The 27,411-nt window shown below is 40.6% G+C and overlaps 1 protein-coding gene across 6 annotated transcripts in view; it reads right to left on the bottom strand.

Moving 5' to 3' along the window:
• The window catches only part of reps1 (RALBP1 associated Eps domain containing 1), a 50,520-nt gene extending 23,674 nt beyond the window's left edge, over positions 1-26,846 (bottom strand). The window contains exons 1-9 of one of the 6 annotated variants that reach the window (XM_078405449.1): positions 26,777-26,846; positions 16,332-16,528; positions 15,193-15,283; positions 13,237-13,298; positions 11,240-11,402; positions 9,788-9,851; positions 6,225-6,379; positions 3,329-3,450; positions 476-556 (exon numbers count right to left, since the gene is read on the bottom strand). In XM_078405449.1, the coding sequence (XP_078261575.1) occupies positions 476-556; positions 3,329-3,450; positions 6,225-6,379; positions 9,788-9,851; positions 11,240-11,402; positions 13,237-13,298; positions 15,193-15,283; positions 16,332-16,469 (876 nt within the window). In that variant the 5' untranslated portion in view covers positions 16,470-16,528; positions 26,777-26,846. Of the gene's footprint in view, positions 1-475; positions 557-3,328; positions 3,451-6,224; positions 6,380-9,787; positions 9,852-11,239; positions 11,403-13,173; positions 13,299-15,192; positions 15,284-16,331; positions 16,529-26,348; positions 26,505-26,776 lie in introns of those variants that run through there. The other 5 variants (XM_078405448.1, XM_078405445.1, XM_078405446.1 and 2 more) reach the window with 5 other exon arrangements.
• Positions 26,847-27,411: the final 565 nt, after the last annotated feature.

The following is a 27,411-nucleotide window of genomic DNA, read 5'->3' on the forward strand; positions in this document are numbered from 1 at the left end:
TCTCACAAATAACTGAAGGCTAAGTGAGCAAGATTAAAAAATGTCAGTGCATCTCAGGAGGGAGATGGACAATGATGAGAGCATACACAAGAGGGAGAGAACATAATAAAGAAACTGGGACACTGAAGAAAAGCATATAGGAAATATCCAATCATTGAACATGAAGAGAATTGTGCAAGTTTTTTTATTATGGCAGTTGAAACATTGTAGCAAAAGGAAGCCCTTTTAATTATGGTAGATTTTAGATTAGAGTCAGAATAATACTAAGCGCATGCTGATGATTCAAATGCAGCATAGATAGCAATAAGATCTTCAAAATGCAACAATATCACCAGTTATTTTCAACAGGGTTGATTAGTATGTACAAACACTGATTTTCTGATTACAGCACATGCAAAACCAGTGAGCTATTAAAAATAACGTTCAGGGTTAACAAAAGCATAACATCAGAAAGCCCACTACGTGATTCACTTACAGGATCAGCTGGTGCAATGTTAGAATCAAACTGGGTCAGAGTTTGCGAGCTGGAAGAACGTTCACTAAAAGTCTCCCACTGCTGGACAGACATAGTAGAGACCAATCAGAATGAAAAAAGTCACATCACAAAAGCTTTCATAAAGGTAATTTTGCAGAGGAGTAAAAAAAAAAAGAAGTTTCACAGTCAAGCATCATAAATCAAATAAGAGATGCACATATCCATTTAACTGTTTGAGGTTGCATCTCTTCTCACCAGCTTCTTTTCAGCATTTAGATACAAATCAATTATCCAATTTACTAAACAAAAAGGAATGCCATGGAGATGGTGAACTGGGAGAAGGAAGACTTGCCTCCATGAACAGGTAGTTCAAAGTGATTAAGTCCCAGCAGCTTCAGATAAAGTTTTGCATTATTACAGTGGGATTGATTATGGCAGAGGACATTAGGAATTTGGACAGCAAAACTGAAGTTCGAGTAAGAATCAAAGATATGAAGTCCAAAAGACAATTGAGACTTTAATATGTGTAGAGACCAGAATTATAAACCAGAGCACAGTGGGCAAGTGATCAAATTATTTACAATCAGCAAATGTCAAGGTGCTCATTGAATGCCAACCTATATTCTCTGTAAGCACCTAGAACATCACTGGCTAATATCTGGACAATTTCTATCTATTTTACCTAATGTTCTTTTTAAGGAATTGTTAAACTTTTGAAGGACAAGGCTGCCATTCTAAAATGAAAAGAAGATTCTATATTTTACTTAATGTTGTCTCCTTTCTATTTTACTTTACACAATGTATTCAAAAACTGCCAGCTTGGTGTCATCAACCGTTACAATTATTTCTACCCAGAGTCCACCCAGGTAAATTAAGTTTTAAAATTTCTGCCACCAAAATAGCCTCATCTCCTGGCATTCTCACGATACTCTCAAAGCTTCTAATATCCATAATGATCTTTCTTCTCGCCCCTAGCCTGTTTCATCTTCCCCTGTTCCACTTAATCCTGACAAGATCCAAAACCATCCCAAAATCAACCTCTAAACTGCAGCTTGTGGCCAATGTTTAAGAGATGCAATTGCATGCCCACCAATGGTGCGAATCAATATTTAAAATATCAAAGCAACAGTCCCAGGGGTTAAGGGTAACATAATAACTGAAAAAATATTAAAATTTGGAACAAAACTATAATTAACATGAAAGGTTTGTGGGAATTGTTCATAGATACCATCAGAAGTTGTTGGTGACACCACAACTAATGGGAGCTTTAAACAACTATAATTATGAGATTTAATGTTCATTCAAATAAGACAAACTGGCAATGGTATTTGGGAGAATGAGATTAACACCACATTCAGGAATGAGATGAAATATTGTTCACTTGCTAAGAAGAGTGAAGCCCCAAAGGCTCTTGAGCTCAACACCATTCAGGACAAGGCAACATATTAATCAGCAGCAACATTCATTCACTCAACCACTAGCACTACCACGAAAAGTGTGCACCATTTACGAAATTCACTGGAGGGTTCATACAGGCACCGTGACACAAATTCCCAAGCCCACATTCTCCAATGTCATGGATGACACGAGCAGCAGGTGTATAGGAATCTTTCCACCCTGCCAACCTTTACATTCATCCTATTATCCTTTGTAGATTCTGCGCTAATGTGATCCCACATCCTCCCCACTGCTCCCCTTTCGGCATTTTACAGGGATCACTCATTTCAGTCCGTCCCCATCAACGTCCACCCGAACCACATCATCTTCCCTTGCAAATGTATGTTGGGTGTTTGTCTTGCAGATCACCCAAGCTCGGGCAGCAGGAATGATCCTGACTTATTTGTCTGCCATTTTAATTCACAATCCCACTCGTTCCTGTGTCTGTGGTCTCCTGTACAGTTTTAAAATGAGGCCCAGTGCAAGCTCAAGGAACAACATCTCATCTTCCATTTGAACCTACAGGGATCAATATCAAATTCTCCAACCTTGGATAACTTGCTCTAGCTTTCTGTTTGTATCAGAACTTGCCATCCGTGCTTGCCATTCCTCCTTCCCCACTTACTTAGCACCTACCAGCAGGCGAGACTATAAAACGGCACTCAAACTTCAATATTACTACCAGGTTACACAAAGGAGCTGAATTGATCATTTAATTGCCACATCCTTTCACCCTATTACCGGCATTCACTTTGTTCCACTCATCCATCTTCTCTGCCACCCAGACCAACTTGCTTTCTGTCTTAGTTCTGAAGGGTCTACAACCTCAAACATTAACTGTTTTTACCCAGCAATGCTGCTCGACTGATTGAGTTCTTCCAGTAACTTCTGTGTTTGTTTCAGATTCCAGTATATGCTTATTTGCATTCCAACAGAGCCAATCTATTTTATACAAGTGGTTAGCCCATCTTAGCTAAGATTAAAGTGTTTTTTTCATAAAAGTATTGAGAGGGCACTATAACCAGCCTCATTGTTCCCTGGCTTCAACAAAAAATAAACAAACATCACATTTTACTCACATGATCTTGTACTTCAGCTCCAATGCTCCATCCCACAATTAAACCAAATTGTGATTCTCTCAACAATCAAATTGTCCTCTCACACACACTATTTAACCATGCACAAAAATGAGCCCGTGCCCTACTTTGAAACAGAAAGACATTGCCTCGAGAGGAAGAGCGAACAATGGAGGGAATTAATAAGAGCAAACAAAAACAGTAAACTATTGTACACCATGTCTGCTTTGGTGACAATGCAGGTTTGAAGCCATTAATGAACACAAGATGGTTGATATCAAAAATAGCACAAATTGCAACACAGCAAACGCATATTATATGATAGAATTCAATTGCTAACCTCACTGCCCTGGTTCAGTTCTGGCCACGTCTGGTTTAGTGAGGGCATTGATGGTGATTTGCTCGGGGGTACATCTGGAGGAGAGCTTGAGTAGCCAGTTTCAGACTCTTGGTCAGCAACTTCTAAAATAGAATGCAAGTTAGTGCAAAATTTGCAGCACAAATCCTCAAACAAGTAGAAATTACTAAACACCACAACCAAGATTAGAATCGTGTTTGAACAAAAATCTTGGAATCAACCCAATAGTGAAAAATCTCCAGAATATATTAGTTCTCTGCACTTCTGACAGCACTCTAGAGTAGTAAATATTTCTAAACTGTATATAAATGTTGGAATTCATCACGCACATTGGAAGTTCCATTCCTGACTGTAGCTGCACTTGTGTGCGTGTGCGTGAACTACAACTACTTCTGGATATTCTGGAAAATAAACTCTGGAAATTTGGTTTACATATTCCCAATTTCTAAGTGTTTTAATGTAATTTAGGCTCAATTTTTACTTCAAACAGGATGGTAGGTGCAAATTTAATTAAAACGACTTGGATATGAATTTAGGTGTCATTGTTAGTAAGTTATTGAATTACATGAAAATTGGTGGTATGGTAGGACCCTAGGGTGTGTTGTAGTGCATAGTTCCATGAAGGTGCGGACTCCAGTGGACATGGTTGTGAAGAAAGCATTTGGCATGCTTGCCTTCATCTTCGAAGGAGTTACAATATCATATTTCTACTTTAAAAGACATTGGTTAGGCTACATTTGAAGTACAGTGTACAGTTCTGGCAGCCTGCTATAGACAGGATGTCAGTGAACTGGAAGAGACGCATAAAGATTCATGAGGATGTTAATAGATCTGGAGGGTTTGAGCTATAAGAACAGGCTGGATCCTTTCCTCCCTGAAGCATAGGAGGCCAAGAGGTAATCCAATAGGGGTATATAAAATATTGAGGAGCATAGATAAGGTGAATAGCCAGTGCTTCCCCCAGCGTAGGAGGGCATAGGTTTATGGTGAGAGGGGAATGATCTAAAAAGGGTCCCGAGGGGTAACTTTTTCACAGAGCGTGGAATGAACTGCCAGAGAATGTAGTGGAGGCAGGTAGTTATAACATTTAAAAAGGCACTTGAACAGGTACATGGACAGGAACATTTTGGAGGGATATAGGGCAGGTGCAAGCAAGGCAGACCAGCTTGGTTAAGCAACTTGATTGGCACGGACTAGCTGGGCTGAAGGGCCTGTTTCTGTGCTGTGATACTTTGATTATGTGAATTATACCACATTGCCAGAATCTCTTAAGTGGTAGAATGTTCTAACCCAAATATGTGGAAATCAAATATACTACTCGTGCCCACACAGCTGCTCCGCATGTTGAAAGAAATACTACTTTCTTTACAAATAATTTATTTGCTCCAGTAAGACAATTCTAGAATTCAGGAACCAAAATCTACATAGTTTAACCATCTCTTCAAAGCTTTGCATTTATTATCATTGTTTAAAATATAACTCAAAGAGGGTTAACATTTCACATAGAGACCCTTGCAGGATCTTGACCTGAAACATGAATCTATCTTTTGCCCCCCAAAGATGTTGCTCGACCCATAGAGTTCTTCCAATTTTTTTTTTGCTCCAGTTACCAGCAACTGTTGTCTTAAAACATATCACAGCAGGATTACCACTAATGATAATCATACTTTATTAGCCAAGTATGTTTTGCAACATATGAGGAATTTCATTTGCCATACAGTCATACCAACAAAAAGCAACGGAACACACAAAATACATTTTAACATGACATCCACCAGTGACTCCTCCGCATTCCTCACTGTTTAATGAAGGCGAAAAAAGTTCAATCTCTTCTCTTCGTTATCCTCTAGCAGTCGGGGATGTCTAACCTTCCGTTGATGGGACGATCTTACTCCCGTAGCCTGCGGCAGGCCTTCCTCGTCGGGGCGATCAAGCTCCTGCATGGGGGGGGGGGGGGGGGGGGGAGTCTCAGCTCCCCCGCGCTGGGCGATCCACCCCAGGTCGGGGCTATCGAACCTTGTGCGGCTTCGGAGCTTCCAGACGTCGGTCTCAACCCAAGACTGCGAGCTCCTCAATGTTAAAGTCCGCAGGCCGCTGTTGGAGCGTCGATCCCAGGCAAGGAATCGGCTCCGAAAGCAAGTCCACGACCCACGGTGGGGCTCAAAGTCAGTCCTGAGCAAGGCCTCCAGCTTCATGATGTTAGGCCGCAAAGCGACTGGAGATACGATCCGGAAAACTATCGCGTCTCCGACAAGGTAAGATTGGAAAAAAAAGGTTCCCCTGACCCTTCCCTCCCCTCCCCCAACCACATAAAACAAACCAGAGAACATTAACACATGCTTTCTAAACATACCAAAAATAACCCCAAAAAAAGACTGTAGGCAAGGCTGCCATCATGATGGATCTACTAAACTCATTTTCAACCAACCTTCTGACCCTGAACACCCACTTGTATTTAAAATTTCACAGCTGATAACATTTTAACAGGAAGATAAAAGCAAAATTAGGTAGAAAGCAGAATGTTTGACCAGTGTCAAAAATAAAGGCTACATTTGAAACTTCATTTAACTCATGTGAATCCTAAACTAGGGGTGAAATTTAAAAGTTGCCAGATAGCTTCCGAGCAAAACAAAAAAGGCCCACTTCAGCTGAAACAATCAAAAATGAGCAATGCTCTACACATCCCATCATTATCCAGCATCAAACTCAAATGGTTAAACACAAGAGAAGTTATGTTGCACTTTATGCTGATCAGGCAGAGCAAATATTTAATTATTTTGGTTAAATTCGGTTGTAATGGTAAGAAAACCCCAATGAAACATAGTATTTCTACACCCCAAAATATGATTTTGTAGATCTCTAATAAAACGTTACTTACCTCCCGAATCATCAAGATCGATCAGCTTTGGCATCAAACTTTCAGGTAACTTTTCTGGCAAATCATAGCCATTTTTTCTGGCCACTACAAGATGGAACGCTGCACAAAACTCATCCAGTGTCAATGCGCCGTCTTTGTCAAAGTCTGATAATTCCCTGAATCACAATAACAAACACTGACAAATTCAATCACTTTCAAGTATGTGTTACAAATTGAGTTCAATACAATGAAGAGCTTTAATCTGTTGGGAACTTGAGATCTTCCACTTTGGACAGCCAACTTCTTAAAGTCACCCCCATTGCGTCACTTCAACATTTTACCATTTCCCACACCATCTAACTCACGAGGTAAAGGTACAAATTCATGCACTCGGTATAATTTGAACTCTGGATATTTTCACGGAAATTTATCAGATTTATCATTTTTATTAAGACATTCACAAACAACAATATCATTAACGTGGGTTAATCTATCTTGTTTTCCTTCATTGGTTTGGAAGTCACACAATATAATCATATCATATCATATCATATCATATCATATCATATATATACAGCCGGAAACAGGCCTTTTCGGCCCTCCAAGTCCGTGCCACCCAGTGATCCCCGTACATTAACACTATCCTACACCCACTAGGGACAATTTTTACATTTACCGAGCCAATTAACCTACATACCTGTACGTCTTTGGAGTGTGGGAGGAAACCGAAGATCTCGGAGAAAACCCACGCAGGTCACGGGGAGAACGTACAAACTCCTTACAGTGCAGCACCCGTAGTCAGGATCGAACCTGAGTCTCCGGCGCTGCATTCGCTGTAAAGCAGCAACGTTACCGCTGCGCTACCGTGCCGCCCATAGTTAATCATGTGGTTAACTAGTAATTATCAAGGCAGCTGGAACATATCCAGGCCCAGAACAAAACATGCGAGTGAGGTAAAAAAAGGAAAAGAGCTGAGCGCTTGCGTACAACGGGGGTCAAAGAATTGGAAAATTTACACACAAAATTACCAGTTTCAAGCCTCTTTTAGTGCATTTCAAAGTAGAAACAGACATTACAAAATAATGTGAATATGTCACTGCACACTAATAACATTTAAGTAAATTTGCACATTAATTGATAATCAGCCCAAAAAGGTGGTAATCGGCTTTTCTGCTGTGTTTTGTATTTTAACCCTGTCTTAATTAATTTAGTTATATAATCTTGCACTTAAATTTAATATTTACTCATTACAGTTCCACCACTGATTTTCTGGCACTCTTGGTTCCACAGCTTTGCTGGTTTATCCAGCAGGCCAAGGAAGCCGGCTATGGGGATAGATTTGCTGGAGTTGCGGAACCCCGGCCGCAGGTTGCAAATTAAACCCACCGATTGGCCATGGAAGTCCCGATGAGGTCGAGATTGGCTGCCTTGCCCAGCCAAGGTGCCACATTTTTTAGAGAGATTTCCAGGGCGCGTGGGGGGATTTCTCGCGGAACCTCTAGCGGCTGAATTGACAAATTGGCCATGGAAGTCCCGATGAGGTCGAGGTTGGCTGCCTTGCCCAGCCTAGTTGCCACATTTTCGGAGAGACTTCCAGGGTGTGCGGGGTGGGGAGGGAGGATTTCTTGTGGAACCCCTAACGACCTCTAGCGGAGCCTAGTGTTCATTACAAGTCTATACATCGTCTATTTTTTTTTCTTTTTTGCAAACCGATTTCTCCGTTTATTTGGCAAAGTGAAAAACACGGAAACCATCCAAAAAGCACGGAAAATGGATTTTAAAAACACGGAAACCTGCGGAAACTTCACATGCCTGTAGAACAAGGTCAACAAGATTGGTGAAATGCTCTGGGAACCAGTATAAAATTACTCGTGCATCCCCAGCATTGCAACTCTCCCAACTTGTCATGGCGCACAAATGCTTTCACCTCATAACAAGCCATAATAAAATTTGCATTTGTATAAATCAATCTTATGCTGTGGATTTGATCACAAAATACTGTTTCTACAGATTTGTTGAGAAATTACTCTTTAAGAGCGCCCACATCCTCTTATCTGGAAGGATAGAACCAAGTTATCATGGGTTACATTACGTAATCTATTTAAAATCATAAAAAGCAACCGCATCACCTCTTAACCTTCTTTTCAGTATGAACATGCTCAATCACACTTCAATCTAATCATTCTATCCTCTGTTGTGTCCTTTCAATAGCTGCGGATAATCAATAGGGAGAACACAATTGCTATCTGCTGTCCCAATTCCAGCTCCGAGTAGATTATTTTCTCTTCCAAGCAAATATAACAGGTACATGGTTTATGCTAGGTACAAATGTGGCTCATAAAGATGGCATCCCAACAAAAGAACAGCCGATGTAATGATCTGCTGACAAGGGGGACACCTGATGTGTGGGGAGCCGCTGAGAACTAAGGGGGACGGAAGGCCACCGAGAAAACAAAGAGGTACCCGGCATGGGAGGCAAGACAAGGGAGACCTGGAGTGGGGAGGCCGCCGAGAACAATGGGAGGAGACCTGGCGGGGGGGGAAGCAAAGAACTAAGGGAGACCTGGCTGCCACACGAAGAAGGGGTGAGTACTTTTTGTATCTTTGTCGGCACCTTTGTGACGACTCTTATGTACTTTATTCAAAGACAAAGAATTTCATTGTATCCAGGTATAAGTGACAATAAACTAAATCAACAATTCGATACAAATCTGTTTTATGATGAGGCAAATTTCATCCCAGGAAGATGGGAAATAAAACAAAATATCCACTGGCATGATGTTAACAAACTAACAGGTCAAACGTCAATACGACAAACTGTTTGAAATACAGAAAAGCTATATTAAAAAATGGAAGAGAAATATAGTGGGAAGAAGGCAATCAAATATACAATACCCTTTGCATTACTGTTTTTTGTTTTACTTTGTTCTTTCATGTAATTAAGCTAATGATATTGTAAGGATGGGGAATAAATGGGTATTCACTTATTTAACACGTGACTGCCACATTTATCAGCTCTCAATTGGCTTGGGCCTTTGGTGTAAATATTCAACTCGTCAATGGGAATTCTGAACAATGAACAAAGCGATACAGGTAATTCGGTGATTAATCCATGTGTGACTATGGCAAGATGATTTTCAGTCCAGCTAGCTAGTCTGCAAAAAAGTTTTGAGCTTTAGTTTTGTGGAACTTCACTTGAATCCTTCAGTTCAACTTCCACTGAATCAAATTATTTGCTTCCGACGCATTTTTTACTTGAATCACAAATACTTTAGAATGAGATGTATGCCGATCATCTCTGACAAAGGTCTCCAATTCCAACATTACAAAGTAGTTCATCAATCCATAATTATTTAGGTTTTGTCAATGCTAAGAAAAACAAGAGTATGAGTAGGTGGACCTACAAAAGATACTGAAAGGAATGACTGACTACTGAATGTACATTGTCCATTGTTTCTGCCGATCAGAAAGGCTTTTGGTTCAATGACAATGTAAAGCAAATCTCTACTTCTTCCCCCAAGTGATTTGTTATGGGAATCTTTGAAAATGAAATACTGCAAATATTAAATCATGCTGATACTTACCAAATATGAGAAAGTTCAAGAATCGGTAATTTGGATTTTGTGAAGAATTCTTTAGCTGCAGATCCTGCAAGAATACAGCATCTTGGTAAGAGAAATTAAGAATGTTTTTGTTAACTCCAGTACACTTTAATTTATGATTTGTATGGCTCAAAGTGAATATTTCCCCATACAAATTGCATTAAAGTAAGCAAGGTGAAAGAGCAGTAACATGGACTTGGAAAACGATTTCAGCCGCCCACTTTCATAGCTAAGTGTATGTTTTGCTCATCCTAAACCCTATTTGTAATTCCAAATAATTCAATCTTGGATGTATATGAACTTGCATAAACTAAAAATATGTTTAAAAAAATTTAACAAAAGGAATCGAGTCAAATTTCAAGTTTGAACTTCAACTTCTGCCTATATAGCCAAACAATGAAAAAGGCCATGAGTGGAGTTGGACACAATATAATCTATATATGTATGTTCCCGAAATACAGCCAAAACTGTACACAATAGCGCAACAATTTTAGAGGCACCTTACTCACCATTCGCCTACGGTGTGCAGTATTAAGTTTTGTTCAAATTGTTGTGCTCTCGTGTACCGTTTTGGCTGTATTTCGGACACATCACCCATAAAATAAACATCGCCATTTTAATCTAACACTTCCGTGTTCATCTTGTGTCACAACGGGAACCCAACAGGTATCCGCGCGTGCGCAGTTCGGGGGGGGGGGGGGGGGAAGGAAGGGTTGCCGGGCTCGACGGTGGCGCGCCTGCACAACAGCACCGGGAGGACCGGCACCTGTCCTGGAGTGCCCCACGCCTGACCTTCCTCCCGTGGTGCAGCGCGGCAGTAGAGAGGAGGTCAAAGAAGATGGCCGCCGGCAGGACAGACATGGGGTAGCGCCTTGTGGCCGCTCTCCTGCTGCTGGCCACCGTGATGGCCGCCCGTGGGCGGGGTGTGGCTCCCTCTACATACACACACACACACACATATATAATTTATATACACATATATATATATATATATATATACACACATACATATCTATATATATATATACACACATACATATACACACAAGATGAGATCCCCATTTTGAGATCGCTGGCGTCACAACGGGAACCCAACGGGTCCACGGGTCGTCTAGTAAATACCTAAACTTCTTACAGAAAATTTTGATTCTGGGAATTTGCAGGCTGTGACAATGCAAGTTCATAAAGTTATACAGACCTTGCATATGATAGTTTCTTTAATAAAATGCTGCTATTTTATCACGAGGAGGATGCTCACTTTGGAGGAAAGAAAACAGTTGAGGATTACTAGCTGCTTCAACTTTAACATGGGCAGCAAAGAGTTGATAGCTTTCCTCTTTTGAGATAAGCAATAATTTAATGCCGAGCCCATCTGTTAATTCACCGAAATTCACCATAAAGAACATCAGACTACATTTGATTTTCAAATCGTACCTGGAATAAAACCATTCAAATCTGGTTGAATATTTTTGAATTGGTTGATATAATACTGTCTTTGCTCATCTGTAATCTTCCAAGGATCATCATAGCCACTAGATTGCCTGCGAATTTCCATGGCATTTGTAGCAGATGCCACTGTCCTTACTGTTGTGTGTTCCTGCATAACAAACCCAAGGTGAACATTTTAAACCACAGAATCAAATCCATGACCTTGTAGTTAGCTAAACTAACATACTCGAGGTTGGGCAGTGTGGGGCTTTGATCCTCGGCGTACAGGAGACTGAGGAATAATTTTATAGGGCTGTGTAAAATCATGAGGGGAATTGATAGGGTGAATGCAGTGACCCAGAGGAGGAGAATCAAGAGCAAGTGGATGTAGGGTTTAAAGCGAGAGGGGAAGATTTAATAAGAACCTCCGGGGCAACTTTCTCACAGAGGTGGCGAATACATGGATCGAGCTGCATGATGAAATAGTTGAGACATTTAAAAGATATTTGGACAGGTGTATGAGCAGGGATGGTTTAGAGGGATATGGGCTAAAGCAGGCAAAAGGGATTAGTTCAATGGAGCTTCTTGGTCAGCATGGACATGCAAGGTTGAAGGGCCTGTTTCCATTCTGTATGACTATAAATGATTGAACTGAGATAAAAATGATATTCAACTCAGTAAGTCAGTCAGCTTCCCATCTCAAACTGTGTGCATGGCTAGAGTTTCCTATGTAAAGCTGTACTTCCACCATAAAAATAGAAAAAATGCAATATGGAAAAACATTTCAGGCTGAGCTGAAATTAAAAGAAAAAACAAATTTGCTAAAATGATTTGCTGTGCACTCAAATCCTCTTCTTTGGTTCTTTGGGGGAAATGTATGATTAGAGTAGTAGCATCCCCCAGAATATGTTTTTGAGTCTTGGCTGGGAAACACTTTGAATGTTTGCAGTCTAGATAGATAAACTAGTGAACACATTCAAATCACATCAATGCAATGATTTGTGCAATTTTGTAAAAAAAAAAGGTATTCTGGCAACTGTAAGAGTTACCATTAACCTATCAGATTGTTACAAAGCATCTGGGATATTTATAGCCAACAGGAATTACTTATATTAACCTGATAATATGATAATCTCCTATTCATCCCTGCATGTTTGTGTAACAAATGGGACTTGACTCTTGAAAACAACCCATTAGCCACTGTCACTGAATAATTTTCATCACCCCTGCACTTCACTTTCAAGAGCTCAATGCTCCAAGCTGCCCTCCCATTTTTGTCACATAACCACTGAAGGCAACAAAATTGTGTCTAGGAGTTGTGACATCATGTTAGATTTGTACAAAACGTTGGCTAGACCGCACAAAGTATTAGGTGCAGTTCTGATAGTCACTGTGGGAAGGATGCGAGTAAAGTGGAGAAAATACAGAATGGAATCACAGAATGTTGCAGAACATGTCTTGAGCTATGAGGACAATTGGATAGGCTGGGACTGCTTTCCCTGGAGCCAAGGTGACCCCGTATGACAGTGGGAGGGATTTGTATTTATAGAAAAAATTATTTTCAATAACATAAAGTTGGATCATCTGCACGAAGGTCAAGAAATGAGTCAAAATAAATATTTCCCCTCAAATTTCACGTGTAAATTTAATTCCATCCCAATTTTTTGGGCGAATTTCCATAACCTGAACAGCAGAAACATGAGGGTCACCTGTTTAAAAGACATTAGGGCAGGAATTTGAATAGGAACAATTGAGAGGGATATGGGCCAAACATGGATAAATGGGATTGGGATAGGTCGGTATCTTGGATGGCATGTATAAGTCGGGCTGAAGGGCCCATTTTCAGGCTGTATAACTATGGATTGAAGATTTTATTTTTATTTAAGATTGTTTTCAAGCAAATGGCTTAAGAGTATTTTACATATGCTGCCCTTGCTTACCTGAACGGAAGCGGGATGCATTGTTGGAAGTGTGCTGCTTGGAGGAGTATCAGTGAAACTCACCCAGTTCTCTTGATTGGGAGGTGGGGAGTGGGCAGGCCACATGCCATCACCAGCAGCCGACCCTGGAATGGAAGTATAAGGGATAATGATTAACTAAGCAGCATGAAGTTTATGGTTTAAAGACAAATTTTCAAAACAAAACATGTCATTAATTACATTTTATAAAAAATATTCTGCAAATACACATTAAAATTGAACATGGGATCAGAAGGAAAGTAGGCATAACAAGCTATGTAGAATATTTAGCATGACCCACTGAATTCCTCCAGCACTTTGATTTTTACTCAAGATTCAAGCACCTGCAGTTTCTTGTATCTCCTATTTACTGCTTCAATCTACCCAGGGCAACTGGATCGCAGCTCAGTGGCAAACAATATTATTGGATGACCGAAACAAGTGAATATTCCAGAACCCATTGCAATCCACATTAGCATCCTTACTGCTGAATAGATTTTGGATTAATGGCTTCTTATTGTTTTTATTGTGTTCCATTTCAGAATGGTGACTTATTATGATGGAGGTGGTGTGTACCCTTCAGTCTTCATTTTAAACAAAAAAAGTACTTGCTTTAATAACTGTGTCTCCCCTCCCACCTTTACCACTCCCCACATGCTTGAAAACAGATTCTAGACAAACTAACTTTCACAATTCTTTACAAAGAGCTCTATACCATTCACTTCAAATCCTATCCAACCATCTCATATTTTCCAAAAACATTCTTCTGGAATTTATGATTCTGGACACCTTCAACAGGTAAAGCATTCTACAGAATATTTACCTATGACAGAACAAGGTTCAAACTACGCTGACAGACAATCCAAGATTGCTGATGCATTTGTGAAAGACCGGAGATCTTGGCCCTCTAGTGACCTCTGCCGGACGATGCAGGCTTTTAATAATTAAAGTAACAGCTCATTGACATCTCCACAACCAAGTCAAGATTCATCGTCAAATCCCTCAGTGGGATGAGATGAAGAACAGGATGACCGATCCCCCTATGAGCCAATGTCTTGAAAAAACCCAGAGAAAGATCATGTGACAGGAGTAGAATTAGGCCATTCGGCCCATCAGGTCTACTGCACCATTCAATCATTGCTGATCTATCTCTTTCTCCTAACCCCATTCTCATGCCTTCTATCCATAACCTCTGACGCAGAAATAGAACAAGAGGGACAAAGTTTAAAAGGGGCGTGCGGGGCACATCTTTTTTTGTTTTGTTTTTGAAAGTGAGTGATGGGTGCCTGGAATGCGCTGCCAGAGTAGTGGAAGCAGATATGATAGCAGCATTTGGACAGGGACATGGATATGCAGGGAATAGAGGTATAGGGAGTTTGCACAGCAGGTTCTAGATATCTATCAATATTAACTTCAAGATTAAAATTTACTTCCTACACCAATTAGTAGATATGGGGAAAATGCTAACAAAGTGGAACAAACTCTCAAAGTGTAAACGGCTTCGGCTTTTCAGCTTTGACTGCAAAAACATATTCTGTAGATAGACACAAAAAGCTGGAGTAACTCAGTTGGTCAGACAATATCTCTCGAGAAAGGGCATAGGTGACGTTTCGGGTCAAGACCCTTCTGATGCACTGCACTGATGTACAGCACTTTGGGTTGTGTTTAAATGTGCTATACAAATAAAATTGACTTGACTTGACTTCTTGTCTGCATGTCTGAAGAAGGGTCTCAACCAGAAACGTCACCTATTCCTTTTCTCCAGAGATGCTGAGTTGCTCCAGCTTTTTGTGTCTATCTTCAGTTTAACCAGCATCTGCAGTTCTTTCCGACACAATAATAATCCATTTTCATCTAATGGTACAATTTTTGCATTCAATTACTTTACTGATCGTCACCAAGTTCTCTTTAGTCACACCCATCTTCAACAATGGAAAAGGACAATCCAACATTGACAAAGAAAAATATGTACCACTTTTGCCCCAGTGCTCTCTGCATTACCTCCACTTGGATGCTGCTTGCTGTGTTTCCTCCAGGCAACTGGTGAAGATGGTGGCGAGTGATGGGGCGACACAACTGGAGACGTAGATTCCTGATGGAGTAGAAAAAGAGAAAACTTTCAGGCTTCGAATCAAATTTTTAAAAAAACAAAAACAAATTAGCACAAATTGTTCTGCAATAATGCATGTTTCTATGTCACAAATTGGACATAATGCAGTTGAATGAGGGATTGTTTGTATTATATTGGTTACAACATAATTTTGATCTGAACAAAACTATTTGTTACTTTCAAAATTGCAAACAGAAGAAAGCTGTCTTGCAAAACAATCCAGGAGAAAAAACTTTTCTGTAATAACCAGACATTCTTAAGAGACATTGTCTCTTAAGAATACAGTCTGTTAGTTTCACTGCAGCTGACCACTGAAATTTGCAAGTAGTTGGTTCTATTGAAATTTGTGCAATGATACTCTGAACAATGTAACATAAATCCTTTTAGCTAACTGTAACAAAAACATATGGCTATTTAAAAGACAGTGACAATTTTCTATAACACGAGGTTTCTTAGGAACATAACTCGCATTATAGAACTGCTTGTATTTAATTCACAATTCAGCTGATTCAACAAGAGGCGAGTGCGCTTGTTCTCAAAACAATCGATATTAAAAGAAATTTGTCTTGTAATTTTTAGGCAGTAACCTTTACAAACAGCAATACTGCATGCATTTGGTAGTCTCATGATCGTGGCACTGGATGAACAATCCAGAGATCACGAGTTCAAATCCCTTGGCAAATCATTGAATTTATAATAAGAAATTAAAGTCAATAAATGTTGCCAAAATCAGGAAGCTTTCATGAAGGTGATGGGGAAGAGGGAAAAGAGCGAAATTTTCAGACTTGAAACTTAAAATTTGCAAGATGCCGCTGGAGTGCAACGACTCTTTACATGCTGTCCCAGAAGTGGGTCTCCTATTATCCTGTAATTGTTCCACAGTTTTACAATTTGTTCCATTCTTTTACCAGTGTTTGATTGTACTCATGGTACAATTCAACTGGACAGCATGCAAAACAAAGCGTATCACTGTATCCGAGTGCACATTCCAAAAAAATGAGACTGAAGAGAATGGACTGTTTCACAATACCTGCTGTTCTGTTGCTGGCACTCGCTGTGCTATCACATCATGAGGCACACTGGTGGAGACTTTTTTTATTTGTGTTCGGCTGGGAGGGGGAGGAATGACACTGGTGTACGTGCCCTGGCTATCAGGATCAGAATACATAGATGCGTGCCTCAGCTTGAGCTTGTTCGCAGAAACTAGATTTGTGTAATAGATCTTCACTGTTGAGAAAAACAAAATATAGGTTAAATAGAAGGTAATGCTAGGATTAAAAAGTGTATCTACACTGCTTGAAGCTAAGCTAATTTGCAATTATCATGCTATAAATATACTGAATTATATTGATGTTGGGCTTCAGTGATTTTTTTTTCTCTAACGCTGTTCGACTTGTTCACATTGTTAGTTGCAGACTTACTGTCTGGTAGAAGCACTGTTAATGTTTAAAAGTATTTTGTGGCACACATTCAGAAACGTGCAACATAAAAATATCTTTTAAGTGGCTCACCACATTCATGCTGACTGTGATGTCCATCCCAACCGATCCCAGTTGTGCATATTAGACTCATATCCCTCTACTCTTATCCAAATACCTTCAAAACATTGTAATAGTATCTGCAACCACTACCTCCTCTGACAGCTCCATCCAAATATGCACCAGCTCTGAAAAGCTTACCCTTTAGATAAAACAGAGCAAGCCCATTGGTCTACAATATCCGTACCTAATATGATGCCAAATTAATCATGTCTCCTCTGCTTGCACATCACCCGTACCCATGTGCCCATCTAAAAAAAATCTCTTAAATGTCACGATCATATCTGCATATCTCCACTTCTGACAGCAGGCTCCAAACACCCATCATGTTTGGTGCTATCCATCCAAGAGGCAGAAAAGTGGTTTCTCTCAAGGAGGGATATAGCAGCAACCTAGGTCATCCTGTGGGAGCCAATGGTTGGCTTGAAAGAATATCATCTCCCTATCCCCTCAAGCTTATCAAACAAAAAGGTACAATTATTTTATGCCTTACAATTATTTGACATCTGCAACTTTGAGTTTCCGTTTAATCCCAGTGTAAACCCAAGCTTCACTGATTTTTTATGGCAAGACGCTCACTGACTTGTATATTCAGATTCTTCTTTTTCTTAATTACATAGTCAACCACCCCACCCCATTCCAATTTATTTTCTCTTATACAATCGGCTCCCATTTATCAACCGGGGGGGGGGGGGGGGGGGAGAGGGGAGTTATTAAAGTCGAGTATTGGAAATCATGGGATGTTATATACCAGATGAGACTGGTGAAGTGCAAAATGCTACCTTACTCTTTCAAATATCCACCTTAAGAACAAATGAACACAAGAAATACAAGGCCCTTCAAACCTGCTCCATTATTATTACGATTTTGGCTTCCTCAACTCCATTTTCCATCACAATTGCTATGTCCTTTAATGTTCAGAAATCTATGATTTGTTTAACCCGTGGCCAGAACAACGAAAAGGTGGACAAATGATGGCATTGAAAAACTACCATCCTGCTTTGACTGCACTGATTGGAATGTGTTCAGGGAAGCAACCACAAGCCTCGATGAGTACACAGACATGTAGTCATGAAGACCTTTGAAAGATTTGTGCTGGCCCAGCTGAAAAACATCACAAACCCCCTGCAGTTTGTATACAGGGCCAATAGATCGGTGGACGACGCAGTCAATCTAGGCCTGCACTTCATCCTCCAGCACCTAGACCGCAAGGGGACCTATGCCAGGATTCTGTTTGTGGACTTTAGCTCTGCTTTTAACACCATTGTGCCAGAGCTACTACACTACAAACTCTCCCAGCTGACTGTGCCTGAACCTCTCTGTCAGTGGATCATCAACTTCCTGACGGACAGGAAGCAGCATGTGAGGCTGGGAAAGCATATCTCGGACCAGCAGATCCTCAGCATAGGAGCTCTGCAAGGCTGTGTACTCTCTCCTCTCCTTTACTCTCTCTACACCAACGACTGCACCTCCACAGACTCCGCTGTCAAACTACTCAAGTTTGCGGATGACACTACCCTGATTGGACTGATCCAGGATGGGGAGGAATCTGCCTACAGAGGGGAAGTGACACAGCTGGCGTCCTGGTGCCATCGCAACAACCTGGAGCTCAATGCTCTCAAGACATGTGAAACTAATTGTAGACTTTCGAAGAAATCCCCCTCCCCTCACTCACCATCAACACCACCAGTTACATCGGTGGAGTCATTTAAGTTCCTTGGAACCATCATCTCCAGGGACCTTAAATGGGGGGGGGGGGCCACCATCGACTCCACAGTCAAAAAGGTCCAACAGAGGATGTACTTCTTGCGGCAACGGAAGAAACACAATCTGCCACAGGCAATGATGGTCCAATTCTATACTGCTATCATTGAGTCCGTCCTCACCTTCTCCATCATGGTCTGGTTTGGCTCAGCCACCAAGCACGACATCTGGAGGCTGCAACGGATCGTTCGCACAGCTGAGAAGGTTGTTGACTGCAACCTTCCCCCCATCGACGAACTGTACACTGCAAGGGCCAGGAAGCGAGCGGGCAAGATCATCTCTGACCCCTCTCACCCAGGCCACAAACTCTTCGAAGCACTTCCCTCTGGAAGGCGACTCCGGACTGTCAAAGCAGCCACAGCCAGACATAAAAAAAGTTTTTTTCCACGAGTGATAGTTCTACTCAATAACCAAAGTCTGTAGTCTCTTTTTTGCTCTGGTTTATTTTCACCCACATGTTTAGACCGTAATGTTGTATCCTTATTGTTTTGATGTGGTTATGCTCTATTCTTAATTGTTAACTGTATGTTTGTGTTGTCATTTGTGAGCGGAGCACCAAGGCACATTCCTTGTATATGCATATTTGGCCAATAAACGTATTCATTCATTCAAAATGTTTTCAAGAAATCAAGTCTCCATAGCTGCTCACAGAGCTTCGCCACAATGAATGGGATTTGCTTAGATGGGGCATAATGGATGAGATGAAACAAAGGCCGTTTCCATGCAGTATGACTATGATTGTCTGTCATCTCTGTGCTAAACAACCTTCCACTTTCTCTGAAACCACACCCCCAGTCCTAGACTCCTCAGCTGTAGAAATCAGTCTGGCAAGCCATTTAGGATGTTTGTACATTTTTGATGCAATCTGCTGTCATCCTTTTAAACACGAGAAGAGAGTTGTCTATATCCATCCTCAAAGCAAACTCTACACCTGGAGCCATTATGGTGAACGTTTTGTTGCACTCCCCATGGCAAGTATAAGCTGAAGAAAAATCCAGACTCGAAACATTCTTTCACTCTCCTTCACAGATGCAGCCTGACCTGCTGAGTTCTTTTAAACCTTTTTTTTTTGCTCTAGATTCCAACATTTTTTATCTTCTTGTGTCTCATCTGTTGTCTTGTAATATGGTAGCCAGAAATAAACAAATAGCAGCGTTTCCTAATCTTGTGAAGGCAGGAACTGCAGATGCTGGTTTAAACTGAAGATAGACACAAAGTGCTAGAGGAAGTCAGCGGGACAAGCAACATCTCTGAAGAGGAGTGGGCGATGTTTCGGGTCAAGACCCTTCTTCAGACCTAATCTTCCCTATCCCTCCCAAGATACCAGGAAATGGCATCTTCCACGACATTTTAGTTCATTTTCTATCTGTTCCTAATTTTCTGCGAGGACTCCACTGGCACCAGCAGTTGAACCACAGCACTTGTATCTCTTTTCCCATTTGTTGTCATCTTTAGGAGTGTTCTGCGTTTGGTCCATATCCCTCTAAACCTGTCCTATCCATGTACCTGTCTAAATGTTTCTTAAATGTTGGGATTGTCCCAGCCTCAATTACCTCATCTGGCAGTTTGTTCCATACACCCACCATCCTTTGTGTGAAAAAGTTACCCCTCAGATTCCTATTAAATCTTTTCCCCTTCACCTTAAACCTACTTCCTCTGTTCCTCGATTCACCTACTCTGGGCAAGAGACACTGTGCACCTACCCGATCTTTTCCTCTCATGATTTTATACACCTCTATAAGATCACCCCTCATCCTCCTGCGCTCCAGGGAATAGAGCCCCAACCTACTCAACCTCTCCCTATAGCTCAGACCCTCTAGTCCTGGCAACATCTCGTAAATCTTCTCTATACCCTTTCTAGCTTGACAATATTTCCAACAACATGGTGCCCAGAACTGAACACATTACTCTAAATGCGGTCTTACCAACGTCTTATACAACTGCAACATGATCTTCCAACTTCTATACTCAATACTCTGACAGATGGCCAATATACAAAAAGCCTTTTTGACCAGCTTATCTACCTGCGACTCGTCCTTCAAGGAAACATGCACTTGCACTCCGAAATCCCTCTGCTTCACAACACTCCCCAGAATCCTACTATTCACTGTGTAGGTCCTGCCCATGTTAGACTTCCCAAAATGTAACACCTCACATTTGTCTTGATGTCAATATCCTTAGTTTTTAGGGATACAGGCAGTTCTGGAGAATAAAATTTGGTGTCACAGAATTTTTGCCAAGTGTTATTTCATTTTCAATGTGTACTACTTGGATCATGCACAGAGAGAGGTAGCTTCATATTATAGGAAATTGTGACAATGGAGAGTTTTCTGCGAACACGGGGATCGAAAACTGATGACCTTGTTCTCATGTCGTCACGTCTCCAACTTTATGTAGCAAGTTAGTACAAAACGTTCAGCTTGCAGTCAATGAATAGCAAACTTAGTTTGCTTTTGAGAATTCCAAGTAATTCTAAATGGCTGAACATTTTGTGCAATATAATCAGGACAAAGAAAACGTCAAATTTAAATACCTAATACAAGCTTGTTTCTGATAGCAAAATAGTTGAAAAAATTAGATATGATCCTTTGCATATTAGGTTGTTTGATATCCCTGGCACCCTTGTCTTAAATGTTGCAAACATTAATATGCCTGGAAGAAAGATTGACTTCCAGATTGTACTACAAAAACTCTGAAATAATATTAATTACAGAATTTGACCTGCCAGATTGATTGTCTGGTATATTCTACATAAATTAACCTTACCCCCTTTCAAAAATCTATATTTTGATCTGCTTTAATTCGTAGTGCTGGTTTACATCAATCTGCAGTATTATTCACATAACCTGTTATTATTTGTCACGTAACTAACTATGCAATAAGATTCAACTGACACTGATATCGATTCAAATCTATTCGAATTTTCTATATCCAAAATTTCCAATTTGTGATTTTGTAGCCAGGAGTTATTGCATGACCTGGTTGACCAGGCATGTATGTGAGTGAGGTTAAAAAAAAGAGGGAAAAAGCCGAGCGCTTGCAACAGGGGTCAAAACATTGGAAAATTCACACAAAAAATTACCAGTTTCCTTTTGGTGCATTTTAAAGTAAAAACAGAAATTAGAAAATAATGTGAATATGTCACTGTATACTAATAACATTTTGAAGTAAATTCGCACATTAATTGATAATCAGCCCAAAAAGGTAGTAATTGGCTTTTCTGCTGTGTTTTATATTTTAACCCCGTCTTAATTAATTTAGTTATATAATCTTGCACTTGAATTTAATATTTACTCATTACAGTTCCACTACATTTTCTGGCACTCTTGAGTCTTAACCTTTCGAAGTAATTTTTTTATACTTCCTCATCATGCATTGCACAAATCTGTAGTAAACAGATATTTTTGTACTCTGCTTTTTGGAACTCTATTTGTATAGTTATTGGGGCTTTTCATTATACAGGAACTTTTTATATTCTCTTCTGCTCAACCTATGCCCCAAAAATAGGCAATTAAACTGGTGCAACCATATATACCATGACATCTGAATATCACTCAACAATCCATTCCAACTGTCGAGGATACAATCTGAAGACATATGTCAGAGAATGGGTCTCTCACACATTCTTTACTCCGTAACCATTAGTACATTGCATCTCACAGAGGGGAGAATGAAATAGAGAAATGATTGACACATTATGCATGAATAACCAACACTTGCTAGATACCAACCAAGATGTTTTTACTAACAAGTGAGCAGCAGGCAGAACATTCAGTTGAAGAGCCCAGGTCTAGTTTCAAGCAAGGTGATTAGCAACATTAGTGTGTGTGTGTTGCAGTGGGCAATACAATTGCTACATACACACTTTAACTGGCGTAACTGTTCACATACACAATATATCCTTATTGTCAAGACTCCAAATTCCACACAATCATCACAATTTTCAAATATCACTGACTGCATTCTGTGATGCACTAAGTTTGACTTCCTGTTATATCAATCTTATTCTAGGGGTGGAATAATTTTGCTTGCAGACATGAAAACCAATAAACCCCTTCCTTGCTTTGTAACCTCAGTCTTGCCAATTATCAAATGCCTTTTGATATTTCCATGGCTTTAAGTTCTCCTTCTTTTGGTAGCAGTCTTGTAGCCTACACGTCTTCCCACCCTCAAAAGCCTTCTCAAGACCCACCTGGGATATCTTGCCAATTGCATTTTGCAATGAAAAATAAGGGTCAACTTTAACCACTGATTCAGGTTTTATTTATTTTTAGAATGGTGAATTTTCACATAGTTGTGTGAGGGAGAGACATGCAAAAGGCATACAGATGCTCCCCGCCTTACGATGCTTCGACTTGCGATATTTTGACTTTGCGATGGTGCAAACGTGATCATGTGTATTCAATGCATTTCGACTTACGATATTTTTGGTTTCCGATGGGTTTCTCGGAACATAACCCCATCGTAAGTTGAGGAGCACCTGTACATAGTTTGCAAAGACGTTAAGAATCTGCACAGAATCCAGTTCTACACATACTAATGAGGACCAACATAGACCACTTAAAACCATAAATTATATCAAGAATTGGCACCACAATTGAATCAATGCACTTTTATAAAAGAACAGTTAAATCTCGCAAACACGACAGAGTTTCAGTGGAACGCTGGTTGTGGTTCCATAATTAAGTGACGTGGCAGGCAAGGTGGAAAAAAAATGCAAAGCATACAAACATACTTTTTATAACCTACATTTAAATAACCCTCTAATGGTCCTTGATTTTAGTATTAAAAAGCCCCTTTATTCCCATTCTGTCTTCTGCCATTCGGCCACCCTTCTTTCTATCCATGCTAATATTTTCCCTCTAATACCCCGGGCTCTCAACTTCTTCAGCAGTCTCACGTGTAGCACCTTATCAAAGGCCTTACGAAAATCTAGGTACGCAACATCCACCGAATCTCCTTTGTTGATCCTGCTATTAATTTCCTCAAAGAATTCCAATGGATTCATTAGGCAACTTCTCAAAGCCACGCTGACCGTCCTATTTTATCATGTACCTCTAAGTACTCAGAACTACATCCTTTATAATTTATTCTAAAATCTTACCAACTTCTGAAGTCAGGCTAACCAGTCTATAGTTTCCCCTCTTTTGCTTTGCTCCCTTCTTGAATGCCATTTTCACTCCTCTGGAATCACACTTGACTAGTGATTTTTGAAAGATCACCACTAATGCCACCACAATCTCTAAAGCCGCCACTTTTAGAACCTGTGCTGCAGAATTCTGGCTATGATTCAATGCAGCCAGTCTAACAAAGTGTTTATACTACTGAAACTGTACTTGCTGCTAACCAGCTATGGACATTCTTGATAAATGTGGAAATATATCAGTGATCAAAAAATGCAAAATATGTTAGTAAAAAAGATACTAGAGATGCCCATAAATTAGTCATATTATTAACTATGTACTGTTACTTATATGTACTGTTTACAACTGCAAGAACGAGTAACAATCGATAAAAGGCTATAAATGTATTGCGTGAATGTATATATATATATATGTATGTATGTATGTACAGGGGCATATCGACCCATGCATTGTATACTTGTTTTTATATTCATACATTTTAAATATGTATGTTATGTTCTATACTTTGACAATATAATGATGTATCTTATCATGCCAATAAAGTATTTTAAATTGAATTGATTGAACTAACAGACTAATTTGAAACTTTGATAAAAACAAAATCACACATAGCTCAATCTATGTGAGCAATAATTATTCCAACAAAAACCACATTAAACTTAATTAATCACATTGCCCTATATTACTGTGTATCCTCAAGAGCTTGTGCTGGAGCAGAACCCTACAATGAGAATAGATTTGAACAAGACAGCAAATTTAAGTATATCACACTCTACCTGCAGTTTCCAAATTTAACAAGAGTTAACATTATTGTTTCACGTATTCTTTCTAAATGACTATTCGGAAAATGATATCCCAAACAAGGTTGCACTGGACTTGGATCCAGCAAGTTATCCTTGGAAAACATGCACCCCAAGACGACCAAATTCAATAGGACGGTAGACACAAAATGCTGGAGTAACTCAGCAGGTCAGGCAGCATCTCTGGAGAGCAGGAATGGGTGATATTTCGGGTCGAGACCAAAGTAGAGTCTCGACCCAAAACGTCACCCATTACATCTCTCCAGAGATGCTGCTAGACCCACTGAATAAACCAGCATCTTGTGTCTATCTTTGGTGTAAACCAGCATCTGCTTTTCCTTCCTAAACAAACATGTATTAGCTTTAGGCAGATCCAGTCTTAGATCTCCCAAGGTAGCAAAAACAGAAATTAAGTTTAGGAATACTTCCAGATTTGTCCACCCTTTAAATTAGCAGCACCAAACATCTTATCTGGCATTAAGCTTCCACCACATCTAACCAGAGCCAGAGAAATCAACAGTAGTTACTCAGGCCAACATTTAGGTTATTGGAAAACAGAAAAGCAGGCAATAAGCCCATTTTTCAGTGAACATTAACAGAGCAATTTTTCAGTGAACATTAACAGACCAACTTCATTCCTCAGGAAAGTGATTGTAGATTATCAGTAGTTTGTATTCGGGTACACAAGAGATGGCAGATGCAGGAATCTCGAGAAAAAAACAACCTGCTGAAAGAAATTAGCTGGTCAGGCAACACCAGTGGAAGGAAATGGACCATTGGCATTTTGGAGCATAGGACCCTTCTTCAGATTGATCCTCAAAGTTGTCTGACCCACTGAGTTCTTCGAGCAGTTTATTTTTTGCTCGTGTTATGGTTAAGTGCCGAGCGATTGAAAGCAAGGGAATTGAGAATATATTTAATGCCTTACACACATTGTGGCACATATCAGGAAGTGATTACTTTTTGATGATTTGATCTCATTTATATATATATATATATATATATATATACATACATACACACACACACACACATATATATATATATATATTTATTTCATGGTGTGGTCATATATTACAGCCTAACAAGCCAGTTATATGAATAATACCCCAATGTCATCATCCACCATTGGGTAAGACAAACAACCTTTCCAATTCTAAAACCTAACCACTATCTTGAATTAGGGTAAATTCAACTTTGAAATCTCAGATGTGTTACTTTTAATAATTTTACTAGAGTATAAAAAATGTGGTACAGATATCCCTCATTCCCATAGCACAGCAGGTGCATCAAATCTTGATTCGCCAAATTTGTACACTCAATACCATACTAAAAATACAATTACAACAACGAAACAATATCAAAAACCAAGGTTCCTTGCAAATGATCAGATACAATCGAAGATGGTACTCAGGTGGATTCCTAAATACTGTTGCACATTAATAAATTCAATCAATTTAAGACTGTAACTAATACAAAGTGCAACTGAGTGATCTTTGGGAAAAAAGCAAATTTCTAAACACCACATTTGAAGCTTCCAACCTGCAATTTCCACCATCTTAAAAACAAGCCAAGAGGCACTCTAAAAGACCATCGGTACATGTTCGCTAAACCACACAATATTTTGTCTCGGAAATGCAGATCAATAAATTCATCATCGCCGACTCCAAATCCTGCAATCACCGCCCAATTAGCAATAATGTGCGAACTCCTTCACCACACAGACTAAGAAACTCATCGCCCGTTCTCAAAAATAATTTATGCTGTTTTTGCCTGCGACATTCCAGAAATTGAAACACACCCTGCGTATTGGCTTTTCCTTGGAATCAATGAAATCTAAAGATCTACCACAAAACAGAGACTCTTTTACTCTTCCACCACTTATGTGGTCCCAGTTTTACTTGCCAGCGTCCACCCTGGCAGAGAAAATGAAAGTGGCCGGCACTCTCCAGAGCTTCCACAAACTTTTTCTCCAATGTTTCTACGACTGCGCGGTTCAGTGGGTGCACGTTGGGAAATGTAGTTGCAAACACCGACTCCGGCCATGTCGGCCTGCTCTCACATCCCCCACCCCAACGTTCACCCCTCCCTGCCCACCGCTCATCCAGCTCCTACCCTCCGTCCCGGATCCTGCAACTCCACAAATTAAACGCTTATTCCACCCTGCGTCTTCCTATAGTCACAGCAGCGCGTGCCCCTACACCAACTGCTCCCCAGCCGCTTTCCTACCTCCTAAAGTCTTCCCAGCGTAATGGCCGCCCGGGTCCCGCAACCAGATGGCGAGCCGCGCTCCGTGAGGGGGGAGGGAGGGAGGAGAAGGCGGGGGGAGGGGGACGAGGGGTGGGGGGGAGGAGTGGAACGGGACCGCCGTCATCTCGCGAGATTATCCCCTCCCACCCTCCCAGCGGCTCTCGCTTCTGCACATGCGTCAACCCAACGTCAACCTGGTTCTGCGCCTGTGTGAGCGCTGCGCTGTCTAGGGGCAGTGCAACCTGGCGGACGGATCATCTCGCTCATCCGCGCACGGAACATACCGTACCGCCCGTCAGTATGCCCCGTCCTCTCGTCGACCCTGGCAAATGTTCCGATTCAGCGAACAATTGCATTTTAAGGAGATATTATCGTGCCAGACGGTTTGTCCAATGGCGCCCTGGCGTCGACGGTCCGCTGCGCTTGGATGGTGGCCCCACGTGATCCAGGCGGTGGCGACGCTAACGGCAACGGCCGCTACATTTTCATATCATATCATCATATCATATCATATATATACAGCGCGGAAACAGGTCTTTTCGGCCCACCATTTTGGCGCCAGGACGCCATTTGGCAGCGCGATGGAGGCCCGCGGGGGTTAGATGTAAAACAAA

This window comes from Rhinoraja longicauda, chromosome 9, assembly GCF_053455715.1.
Source record: "Rhinoraja longicauda isolate Sanriku21f chromosome 9, sRhiLon1.1, whole genome shotgun sequence".
Classification (NCBI taxonomy): Eukaryota; Metazoa; Chordata; class Chondrichthyes; order Rajiformes; family Arhynchobatidae; genus Rhinoraja; species Rhinoraja longicauda.